Source organism: Salvelinus fontinalis, chromosome 12, assembly GCF_029448725.1.
Source record: "Salvelinus fontinalis isolate EN_2023a chromosome 12, ASM2944872v1, whole genome shotgun sequence".
In the NCBI taxonomy this organism is placed as follows: domain Eukaryota; kingdom Metazoa; phylum Chordata; class Actinopteri; order Salmoniformes; family Salmonidae; genus Salvelinus; species Salvelinus fontinalis.
Genome location: NC_074676.1, coordinates 22,005,034 through 22,017,901, shown reverse-complemented (window position 1 = coordinate 22,017,901; position 12,868 = coordinate 22,005,034). Strand labels below are relative to the sequence as shown.

At 43.0% G+C, this 12,868-nt stretch overlaps 1 protein-coding gene across 1 annotated transcript in view; it reads left to right on the top strand.

The window, feature by feature from the left end:
• LOC129867705 (phosphatidylinositol phosphatase PTPRQ-like) overlaps positions 1–12,868 on the top strand; it is a 61,019-nt gene that overhangs the window by 21,748 nt on the left and 26,403 nt on the right. Inside the window, 9 exon segments of the mRNA XM_055941259.1 lie at positions 941–1,052; positions 2,862–2,970; positions 3,794–3,908; positions 9,424–9,493; positions 9,577–9,776; positions 10,264–10,492; positions 10,650–10,778; positions 10,886–11,032; positions 11,359–11,522. Of these exon segments, the coding sequence (XP_055797234.1) occupies positions 941–1,052; positions 2,862–2,970; positions 3,794–3,908; positions 9,424–9,493; positions 9,577–9,776; positions 10,264–10,492; positions 10,650–10,778; positions 10,886–11,032; positions 11,359–11,522 (1,275 nt within the window).

The following is a 12,868-nucleotide window of genomic DNA, read 5'->3' as shown; positions in this document are numbered from 1 at the left end:
AAGGGGATGAATACTTTTGCAAGGCACTGTAGCTCCCCCACACCCAAACCATTCCCAGCCCTGCTCAGCAGCCAGGTGTCAGATAACCCCCAATGTAACCTAACACACACACACAGGTTGAGTAATAGAGCTCATTATTTATTAGGTAGACCTCCTGAGCTAAACCCTGAATCATTTATTCAGTGAAGCTGCTCTCCCCAGAAAGAGAGAGACAGAGAGAGAGAGTGCCTGCATGGAGTTATGGTGGACACAATGTCCTGACTCTCTCTGACTCTAACTTGCTGACCACTGGACGACTGGGTTACTACCAGAGCTGGACTATAACTACTACTGCTGAAGCTAACCTGTTGCTACCCTGGACTAGTACTACTACTGTAACTTACCTGCTCTAACTGTTTCTACTTTACTGTGGTATGCACTGCCCTGAAACTCTTCAACTCTAACCGGCTAACCGTGGCTAACTGTTCTTGGACTGGGCTACTACTTTAGGCCTGGACTACTGCTCTAAGAACTAAGCTGCTGTAACCTGCTGTAACACTGACCTGCTGTAGCTAAACTGTTGACAGCACTGGACTGAAGAACTGCAAACTAGACCTTCATGCTAACTGCTAACTCTGGACTAAGCCCTCTAATCTAGAATCTTTCGATAATGGCTAGCACTAGACGCTAACACGGCCTCTTCCTCTCTAACCTGCTGCCTCTGACCAGCTAACTGTGCTAACTCCATCATGGGCCTCACTCTCCTCCTGCTCATCACCTACCTGGGATACACACACTCACAGGTTAGACTGGCGAACACACACACACACACACACACACACACACACACACACACACACACACACACACACACACACACACACACACACACACACACACACACGTTTGCAACCGCATAGTTGTGTTGTGGTCATGTTCTGACCATGCGGTCTCTCATCAGGCTGATGTATCCAGTCTGAGTTCTCGAACAGCGTTTACAGTCATGGTGACTGCCGCATCCTCCTCCAACCTCAGCCCTCCGGTCAGCCGCATTATCAACACCAACGAAACCGGTGAGACACAAACACAAACACACATACACACACGCATACACAAACACTTGAATGTGTGACAGCCAAACTGATAGTGCTCTGAGGAATCGTTGGGTCTGTTCTGCTGCTGCCCTCTGCTTTATTATCTCCCACACTGTGTGTGTGTGTGTGTGTGTGTGTGTGTGTGTGTGTGTGTGTGTGTGTGTGTGTGTGTGTGTGTGTGTGTGTGTGTGTGTGTGTGTGTGTGTGTGTGTGTGTGTGTGTGTGTGTGTGTGTGTTTGTGTGTGTGTGTGTGTGTGTGTGTGTGTGTGTGTGTGTGTGTGTGTGTGCGTGCATGCCTGTGTGTGTGTTTGTGTGTGCGTGTGTGTGTGTGGTAACTGTAGTCGTGCTAAGCAGGATGAATGATGCTGTAGTGAATGTCAGTGAAATGCCAGAGCTCTCACCAGAATAGAGCAAGCTGGTCACACACCCACACCCAGTTGGTTGACCCAATACCAAACAACAACAGTATCTGCAACAAGAGTAGGGGAGGCCGGGGTTGGTTGTCTCACAGGTTAGTTGTCATGGTTCTAATTATTCCCAATCTAAATGGACCTGTGTAATATTTTTAAGGTTAAAATGTGTGATTAAAAAAATAATAATAATAATAATCCAACTGGTCAACTCACACGCATGACAAACAATTGAGGTGAGTGAATCTATGTTTTTCATAGGTGAAAGTAAAAATAAAAAATCTTGGAATTTTCTTTGGGAAATGTTTGAATTATGTGAGTATCCATGAACAATTATGGTTTGTAGAAAAGAGAAACAGGAAAGATATATGTAAAGCCTATCCTTTTTCTGCCACACACACATGCGTGTGCAAACACACACATAAATACACTCACATTTACACAAAATGTCATATATTTAATTTTACAGCATAAAATGCAGAATTTTGTTATCAATATTGTTCGATCAAAGAAATGCTTTTCTATTTCTAAGAGTGTATGGTATGGTGCTTAATTTCTTGTTACAAATGGAATAAGCTACTAGCAAACATAGTGGCAACCAACCCCCAACCAACCCCATAGTGGCAACCAGCCCCACGATGGGGCTGGTTGTCACAAGTGGACAGAGTGTGTTTGATGGCTTATAATTCCATGTTGGAATATGATATGAGGATTAAAAGGGTCCCCATTTCAACCCAAGACCTTGGACTTTCTCTTAATATTGAAAAGAGTCTTTGTAACGATCGTCCTGGAGAGAAGGTGACCAAAACGCAGCGTGGTAAGTGTTCATTGTAATTTAATAAATAACCTGAACACTGAAACAACAAAAACAACAAAGAGAGAGAACGAAACGAAACAGTTCTGTCTGGTGCAACAACACAAAACAGAAAACAACTACCCACCACACACAGGTGGAAAAAGGCTACCTAAGTATGGTTCTCAATCGGAGACAACGATAGACAGCTGCCTCTAATTGAGAACCACACCCGGCCAAACACACAGAAAATAAAGCATAGAACACCAGACATAGAATGCCCACCCCAACTCACGCCCTGACCAAACCAAAATAGAGACATAAAAAGGATCTCTAAGGTCAGGGCGTGACAGTCTTGTAAGATATACTGGTGCTGAGAAATACACAGGAGAGTAAAAAAGTGTGACAACCAACCCTGGTCACCTCCATCTTTCACAACATCCTCCCAATTTGTTGAATGGATTTACTTGTTAAGGACTTTTATGTATGGACTGGATGCTTTATGATGACATATCTAATAGAATTTCAGGAGATTTTGGTGAATATGGCTTGAACTACTTATTCTTCTTCCTCCTCCTCCTCTAGCCCCAACATCCCCACCTACCAATCTAGAGGGAGAGAGGGTAGGCTCCAATGGGATCCTTCTGTCTTGGACCATGCCCTCTGACTCTCCCATCGACGGTTATGTGATCAGGTAAAGAGACATACTGTATGATGTAACCCCAGATTAAGGTGGACTGAGCCGTGCGTCCTCCAAAACACAACCCAGCTAAGCCGCACTGCTTCTTGACACAACGCCCACTTAACCCGGAAGCCAGCAGCACCATTGTGTCAGAGGAAACACCGTACACCTGGCGACCATGTCAGCATGCATTGCACCTGGCCCACCACAGGAATCGCTAATGCACGACAAGAACATCCCTACCGGCCAAACCCTCCCATAGCCTTAGACCACTGTGCCACTCGGGACACTTCTTGGTTTTATAAGAAATATTAATGTTGGAAATTCAAAAAAATCTAAATAGTTTGCATAGTCAACTTACACACATGTGACCACACTCACACTACATGTGGGCGTCGGCTAATGGGGAAAATGTATATGAAGTGCAACGGGTTTCCTCAAAGGTTTTTAGTAATGACAGCACATTGGAGTTTACAGTGCAGGCTTAATCTGGGTTGGGAATGACACTATAAGGGGAATAGGTTGTTGATATTCCACAATTATTTACTTCTAAATCAAATTTAAATCAAGTTGTTTTTATATCATCTGGTGTTTAAATTTAGGGCTCCCAAGTAGCGCAGCGGTCTAAGGCACTGCATCTCAGTGGTAGAGGTGTCTACAGACCCTGGTTCAATTCCAAGCTGTATCACAACCGGTTATGATTGGGAGTCCCATAAGGTGTCACACAATTGGCCCAGCGTCGTCTGGGTTTGGCCAGTGTAGGCCGTCATTGTAAATAATAATTTGTTCTTAACTGACTTGCCTAGTTAAATAAAGAAATGTGTTTCTATTTCAGGTACAAGGAGATGTGTCCATATCCAGATACCACTTTCAAAGAGGTGACCAAGCACCTGGATGTCCCAGAGACCCTCCTCAACCTCTTTTTACCAGGATCTACCTATAACATTAAGGTAACACTCAATCAGTACACATAAGTACACTGTAAAGCCCAATGTGCTGTCATTACTCAAAACTCTTGAGGAAACCTGTTGCACTTCATATATCTGAGTACAGTTACTCTAAGTGATTTTGTAGTCATTACTCAAACCAATAGATTAACTGTGACCCTGTAGGGCAGTAGTCACCAACCGGTCGATCGCGATCTCCAAGCCATTCGTAGTCGATTACCAAACATTTCTGTATAAAATCCAACGATAAAGCTTTGCGTTCCTATTTTTATTTCTTGTTTCACGCTGTTGACAGTAGGTGCAGTGGTGATTTTAGCATGTAATTCTTGGTCGGGCAAACCCCCCAAAATTTGGGCAGATGCATGCCAGCAAAGCCACTACACAACACAAGACTAAACAATACATTAGTTGCACTGTAATGGTGACAAACGGTGCCCACAAACTGTTAGGACAGCAGTCCCAACACCTTACCACTACGACACTTGGTTATCAACGGAGCCTTGTATGGCAGCGAAATAGTTAATTCAGCCTCATTTACTGACTTTAAATAAACATAGGTGATATGGCTGACTTGCTTAAACAAATGTGGTTTCTACTGACAATTGAGATGTACACACTATGGCATAAGGGGACGACGACAAGCGGATAAGAGGCCATCCGTAATTTTGATTAAGACATTAATAAGCAAGCCACGACGGACGTAGTCAATATAACTATTTGATTAGCACTTTGGAAATGTACAGCGACAGAATTCAGAACATGGGCTGTTCTCCCTGTTCACCAAGTCAGAACCGTAGGATAAATAAAGGGGGCATATAAGCAGACGATGAAAGCTTTTACAATATTCAATGATTACATTTCTCTAAAACATGTTATAGGCTACATGAGCACCACCAAGTCAGAACAGTAGATGAAATGAAGAAGGGAAAATTATAAGGATGAGGCACATGAGCTACGAACAGCTTACTACACAACATACACTTAGTATTACTTTCTTAGCTACAGTATACATATCTCTGAGGCACATTACATAACTTATGCAGCACCATACAATACATTTTTGGAGTCACATGCTGACCAGACCGGACGCATTACGTACGGGAGCGTTGCAAAATACAGTATATTTACACATACATGTTATTCTATCATTGCACCAACACTGCTTGTGCGCGTCAGCGAGTGTCTGCGTAGCCAGGCGCTAAAATAGAACTTGGTTCTATTTGTGATACTCAACGTGCTGCAAGTCCTGCCTCTCCCATCTCCTCAATGGTTTTTAGGAGCATATACCCACTTGTGTGATTGAAAGATGAACTGAGGTCCCCACTCCAGTCCAGTTGGTTGTGGTAATGCACCTTAAAGTTTGTTAACAACCGCCATATAAAGTCCAAAGAAGAAGAAGCCTGAAGGAGGAGAGATTACTAGAAACGAACTCAGTTGACCATTTTATCTGTGGATTATTGTCGGAGTAGAGGACCTTGTGCATTTCAGGTAAAATAACAACCCAATGTTTATGTCCCAGGACAAATGAGCTAGCAACAGCAAGCTAGCTAGCTAAATTGCCATAAATGTTTAATGCTTTTCAACCTATCCCCAAATTAATATACTTGGTTCAGCTTTTGTTTTGATATTTCAACCTACGTATCCTGATCGCGTCTGGTGTGGGTAGACAAAATCAACTTACATGCGATGGCGCACGCGGACAAATGCGCACGTGCGGTCTGGTCAGTATGTCACCTTGTTGAGCTGTGCTCACTTGAACAGGAATGTGGCGCGGCGGTTCTTCGTGGGTAAATTTTGTCATTGAACTTTGTCATCAAAGTCTGGCATGCTCTGGATTTATGGCGCTTTCAAGACAACTGGGAACTCTGAAAAAAAACTAAGTCAAATCATGATGATGTTTGTGATCTTCAGGTCGTAACTCTAGAAAGAGGCCCGAGTTGAATAACCGTTCAAATGTATTTTCACAGTCGGAGCTCGTTTTTTCCTGAGTTCCCAGTTGTCTTGAACTCACTGAAGTCAGATTTCCCAGTTCTGAGTTAACAGTTGTTTTGAGCGTGGCAGAAATCATACCGGGTTGACAGCATGGCCAATGTTGAATGTTTATCATTTTAAGCTTGGAAAAGAGACCCTTAAACCCAGAATTGGGAAAACACAACCACTCCACTGAATTTCTCTTCATTATTTCTCTTCATATGACAAGGATTGAAAAGCATTTGCCATTAGATTGTTGACTTGATTCATGATGATGACTGCTAGCTTGCTAGATAAGTTACTGTAGATATAACGTGATTTTACTTCAATTTATCTGTGGACAATGACCTTGAGCCTTCATGGATGGGCACTTCTAATGTAACTCGATGGCAGAACCCAAAGGGCTACACTTTTTTAGGTCTAACCCTTAGACTTGGCGGTGACGTAGTGTCCCCATGAGTGACAAAACACTGAGCCAATCACGGAAAAACGCTCCGTATTTTCTGCTGGCTTGCCCCACCACCACAGAAAGCACTGAGCTAGGCTGAAACTGCCTTACTCAAGAAAACAAAAAAGAGACCATGTTTATTTTTTTTACATTGTTTGCAAACTGATATGTGACATGTATTAATGCCAAAATAACATGCAAAACAGTCAAGCTAAAAATAATTATAAATTGGGTGGTTCGAGCCCTGAATGCTGATTGGCTGACAGCCGTGGTATATCAGACCGTATACCATGGGTATGACAAAACATTTATTTTTACTGCTCTAATTACGTTGGCAACCAGTTTATAATAGCAATAAGGCACCTCGGGGGTTTGTGATATATGGCCAAAATACCACTCCGTGTTGCATCGTGCATAAGAACAACCATTAGCCGTGGTATATTGGCCATATACCACACCTCCTCTGGCCTTATTGCTTAATTAAATCTTTATGTCAATACATTACATATCTCATGAGGCCTAGCTTTACCCTAATGGCTGTGTGTGTGTGTATGCCTGTGTGTTCTGGGCAGATGCCTCTAGCGGGGAAACTATTCTCTTGATCTGGTTGAATAATTGATTGTGATTAAATTATTGATCATATAAACAGATCTATGGATCAGCCATGCTGTTCTTTTTCCACATATTCTTATGTCAATATGTTGTGTGTGGTCATGATCAATAGTTTTCAGAATGCATTAATCCTTAATTACCTGTGTGTGTGTGTGTGTGTATCACATTACCAGACGTTACTTATGTGTACTGTATAAGCACACCCAGCAGTACTGAGTGAGCTATGTGCTACTTTGTCCCGCTCCTCATTCAGTCTCTATCCGTTGTTTCCTTTTCTCTTCCTGGATCTTTCATATTCTCTGTTCTGTCTTCTATTAATATTCTCTGTTCTGTCTTCTATTAATATTCTCTGTTCTGTCTTCTATTAATATTCTCTGTTCTGCCTTCTATTAATATTCTCTGTTCTGTCTTCTATTACTATTCTCTGTTCTGTCTTCTATTAATATTCTCTGTTCTGTCTTCTATTAATATTCTCTGTTCTGTCTTCTCTTAATATTCTCTGTTCTGCCTTCTATTAATATTCTCTGTTTGCCCTCCCCTGCTGTACACGGTAGTTACCCATTATATGATGCAAAACTTGTCATACTGGCTGTATTTTTAACTAGGCAAGTCAGTTAAGAATAAATTATTCTTTACAATGACGACCTACCCTGGCCAAACCTTAACGACGCTGGGCCAATTGTGCGCCGCCCTTTGGGACTCCCAGTCATGAGTTGTGATACAGCCTGGAATTGAACAAGGGTCTGTAGTGACACCTCTAGCACTGATATGCAGTGTCTTAGACTGCGGCGCCACCAGGAAGCCCCTCTAAATGTATGCCTGATTGAACAGGGAATACTTCAGATGCACATGAAATGACCCCGGGAATCGCTCAGAGATGCAAACAAATTATATACATTAAAAATGGGTGAATATTTCCTTTAAGACTAATATTTCCTTTAATATTGACCCCAATATTGACCCCAACACCACAGCCAGCATCACATGTGTCTCCCTTCCAGGGATGATTAGTGCTATCTGGGATCCTTGGGATGTCCCTACCCTTTTTTTTTTTATTTCACCTTTATTTAACCAGGTAGGCAAATTGAGAACACGTTCTCATTTACAATTGCGACCTGGCCAAGATAAAGCAAAGCAGTTCGACACATACAACAACACATAGTTACACATGGAGTAAAACAAACATACAGTCAATAATACAGTGAAAAATAAGTCTATATACAATGTGAGCAAGTGAGGTGAGATAAGGGAGGTGAAGGCAAACAAAATATATAATATATATATATATAAATAAATAAAAATATAAAAAAGGCCATGGTGGCGAAGTAAATACAATATAGCAAGTAAAAAAACACTGGAATGGTTGGTTTGCAGTGGAAGAAAGTGTAAAGTAGAGATAGAAATAATGGGGTGCAAAGGAGCAAAATAAATAAATAAATACAGTAGGTAAAGAGGTAGTTGTTTGGGCTAAATTATAGATGGGCTATGTACAGGTGCAGTAATCTATGAGCTGCTCTGACAGCTGGTGCTTAAAGCTAGTGAGGGAGATAAGTGTTTCCAGTTTCAGAGATTTTTGTAGTTCGTTCCAGTCATTGGCAGCAGAGAACTGGAAGGAGAGGCGGCCAAAGGAAGAATTGGTTTTGGGGGTGACCAGAGAGATATACCTGCTGGAGCGCGTGCTACAGGTAGGTGCTGCTATGGTGACCAGCGAGCTGAGATAAGGGGGGACTTTACCTAGCAGGGTCTTGTAGATGACCTTTAGCCAGTGGGTTTGGCGACGAGTATGAAGCGAGGGCCAGCCAACGAGAGTGTACAGGTCGCAGTGGTGGGTAGTATATGGGGCTTTGGTGACAAAACGTATGGCACTGTGATAGACTGCATCCAATTTATTGAGTAGGGTTTTGGAGGCTATTTTGTAAATGACATCACCGAAGTCGAGGATTGGTAGGATGGTCAGTTTTACAAGGGTATGTTTGGCAGCATGAGTGAAGGATGCTTTGTTGCGGAATAGGAAGCCAATTCTACCCTAAATCCTAACATTAACCCATACCTTTACCATTTTACTTTTCTACTTCAATGGGGGGTAGGGACTTCCAAAGGATCCCGGATAGCATGGACCATCCAGGGATTGACCAGGCCCAACCCTGCTTAGCTTCAAAGATAAACTAGCAGTGGGATGCTATGGCTATGTGTGTGTGTACCTGCCTGCCTGGTGTTGTGTGGCTGTTGCATCAGTAAACGTTCCTGACCGCTGGTAGAGATTAACATGGGGGAGATCTGATGACTGAATCTTGAATTAGTAATAATGAGTAATATCTCTCTCTCTCTCTCTCTCTCTCTCTCTCTCTCTCTCTCTCTCTCTCTCTCTCTCTCTCTCTCTCTCTCTCTCTCTCTCTCTCTCTCTCTCTCTCTCTCTCTCTCTCTCTCTCTCTCTCTCTCTCTCTCTATATATATATATATATATATATATATATATATATAATCTAGGTTGCAGCAGAAAACTCTGCTGGTATTGGTCCCTATAGCAAGTCTATGTACATCAAAACTGCTGAGGCCCGTAGGTATCCAATAATAACATACAAACACAGACACACTTATACACACAGGCAATGACATCAGTTTGTCTATCCCTTTCTCAAGCCCCCGGCCTGGTGACTAATCTGACAGCATTTGCTCAGAACCACACGTTCGTAGTGGTCACGTGGTTCCTGCCACTCCGCATCAACGGTCTGATCAACAAGTTTGCGGTCAAAGCCAAACACGCTCGTACCGGTCAGACCGTCCGCATGCTGGAGCTGGATGCTGAGGAAATCATGACCGTAGCGCTACCACACTGCAACGTACGTATGTCTGTCTCTGTCTATCTCATTCTTTCTCTGTCTGTCTAGAGATACTCTGACCATATCGGTAACAGAAGACTATCTAGTTTTAACTTTGGCCCTCTGTGACGGATGTGAGATTACCTTTTTCAACTGGTTTTTCAACTTACAGAAAATATATTGCAGTCCAAACAGAGCAATGCTACAGGCCTTTGTTTTTTTTCTCTCCCTCTCTTTCTTTCACTATCTCTCTCTGTCTCTATTCAACTAAATTCAAAGTGGATTCATTGGCATGGAAAAAAACATGTGTTTACAGTGCCAAAGCAAGTGAAAAAACAAACAACATCGACAAAAACCAACAAAGCGAATTCAACAAAACAAAGACAAAAATGATCAGACATTAACAGTAAACATTAGACAGCTTTTAAAAGATTATATTATTAGCAGGTAAAAAATGTAAGCTCTGTCTTTGTGTACTTAAATACATAGTGTGTGTCTGTGTGTGTAGGATGCAGTAGAAATCCTGTCTCGTGGGACCGCAAGTCCATCAGAGGTGACAGCGTCCTCTCCTCCTGTCACCCTGTCAGCCGTCCCACCTGCCGCCACATGGGCTGTACCAATATCCGTAGGGGTGGACCAGCTGCGTCCCTACACAGCATACGTCTTCGAAGTGTCCGCTTTCACCTCCGACGGAGAGGGACAGGTAGCCTCCACCATGGTCCGCATGCCTGAGTCAGGTACACAGACACACACTCCACCTCTCTATCTCTACATATCTCTGCCCATCTCTCCATATCTCTTTCTATAACCGTCTACATCTCAATTCCTCCGTGTCTCTCTATCTATTCCTCATCTCTCTCTCTCACCATGTGAATATGTATTTGTGTGCTGCAGCCCCAGAGGACCCTCCCTACAACCTGTTGGTATGGAATGTGACGTCTAAGTCAGTCTCTGTCTCCTGGGATCCGCCAACCATTGTTACCGGACGCTTCAGCTACGTCACCCATCTCTACGGCCCTACAGGTACACACATATACAGTACATTTAAAATACTTGCTGAAGTAAAAACACTGAAGGTGGCAGATCTAACCCTAACACTGTGTGTGTGTGTGTGTGTGTGTGTGTGTCAGGGTTTATCTATGAGAACAGCACAGGGGACCTGAAGTTTGTGTACTCTGGTCTGACTCCCTATACACACTACAGAGTAGAGGTCCGGGCCAAGTCTGCTGGCCTGCTGGGGCCTGAGGCCTTTTCTGCTGCACTGACACATGCTGAGGGTAAGAATAGACACGTGTCTTGAGTGATGTGCTCTACCAGTGCAGTACTTATCCTTTCCCTATTGGTCAATGAGGTGAGTGCAGGAGTATTTTCCTACCTTGAACATCTAAACATTCTGCCTGGTTCTCTAACATTGTCTCTAAGACTGTCTGGTTCTCTCTCTCTCTCTCTGTGTGTGTGTGTGTGTGTGTGTGTGTGTGTGTGTGTGTGTGTGTGTGTGTGTGTGTGTGTGTGTGTGTGTGTGTGTGTGTGTGTGTGTGTGTGTGTGTGTGTGTGTGTGTGTGTGTGTGTGCGTGTGCGTGTGTGAGTGTGTTTGTGTGTGTAGCTCCCAGTGCTGTACAGGCTCTGCAGGCAGTAGCACTAGACTCTGTGTCGGTGGGTGTGAGTTGGAGAAGCCCTGCCCAGCCCAATGGTCTGATCACACAGTACAGACTCCTGGTTCTGTCTGACAACACACTGCTGCAGGACATCACTCTCATCGGAACACAGGTATCACTCTGTGGATCTGCTTTTACTATCCTTGTGAGGAACAGAAGACCTCACAAGGATACCAAAACAAGTCAAATTCAGACAAGTGGAGAAAAATATATATACAGTACCAGTCAAAGGTTTGGACACACCTACTAATTCCAGGGTTTTTCTTTATTTTTACTATTTTCTACGTTGTAGAATAATAGTGAAGACATCAAAACTATGAAATAACACATGGAATCATGTAGTAACCAAAAAAGTGCTAACAAATCAAAATATATCTATGTTTGAGAGTCTTCAAAGTAGCCACCCTTTGCCTTGATGACAGCTTTGCACACTTGGCATTCTCTCAACCAGCTTCATGAGGTAGTCACCTGGAATGCATTTCAATTAACAGGTGTGCCTTGTTCAGAGTTCATTTCTTCAATTTCTTTCCTTTTTAATGCATTTGAGCCAATCAGTTGTGTTGTGACAAGGTAGGGGTGGTATACAGTAGATAGCCCTATTTGGTAAAATACCAAGTCCATATTATGGCAAGAACAGCTAAAATAAGCAAAGAGAAATGACAGTCCATCATTACTTTAAGACATGAAGGTCAGTCAATACAGAAAATGTCAAGAACTTTAAAAGTTTCTTCAAGAGCAATCTCAAAAACCATCAAGCTATGATGGTTTTTGGCTCTCATGAATACCGCCACAGGAAAGGAAGACCTGGAGTTACCTCTGCTGCAGAGGGTGGACCATTTCAGATCGTCAGTGATGTGTATGCCGAGGAACTTGAAGCTTTCCACCTGCTCCACTGCGATCCCATCGATGTGGATAGGGGCGTGCTCCCTCTGCTGTTTCCTGAAGTCCACGATCAATTCCTTTGTTTTGTCGACATTGAGTGAGAGGTTATTTTCCTGGCACCACACTCCCAGGGCCTTCACCTCCTCTCTGTAGGCTGTCTTGTAATTGTTGGTAAATCAGGCCTACTTCTGTTGTGTCATCTGAAAACTTGATTGAGTTGGAGGTGTGCGTCAAATCAAACTTTATTTGCCACATGCGCCGAATACAACAAGTGTAGACTTTACCGTGAAATGCTTACTTACAAGCCCTTGACCAACAGTGCAGTTCAAGAAGAAGAAAATATTTACCAAGTAGGCTAATAAGAAAAAGTAACACAATAAGAAAAACAATAATGAGGCTATATACAGGGGGCACCGGTACCGAGTCAGTGCAGGGGTACAGGCTAGTTGAGGTAATCTGTACATGTAGGTGGGGGCGAAGTGACTATGCATAGGTAACAAACAAACAGTGAGTAGCAGCAGTGTACAAAAGGGTGGGTGGGGTAAGTCAAAGTAAATTGTCCGGTGGCGATTTTTA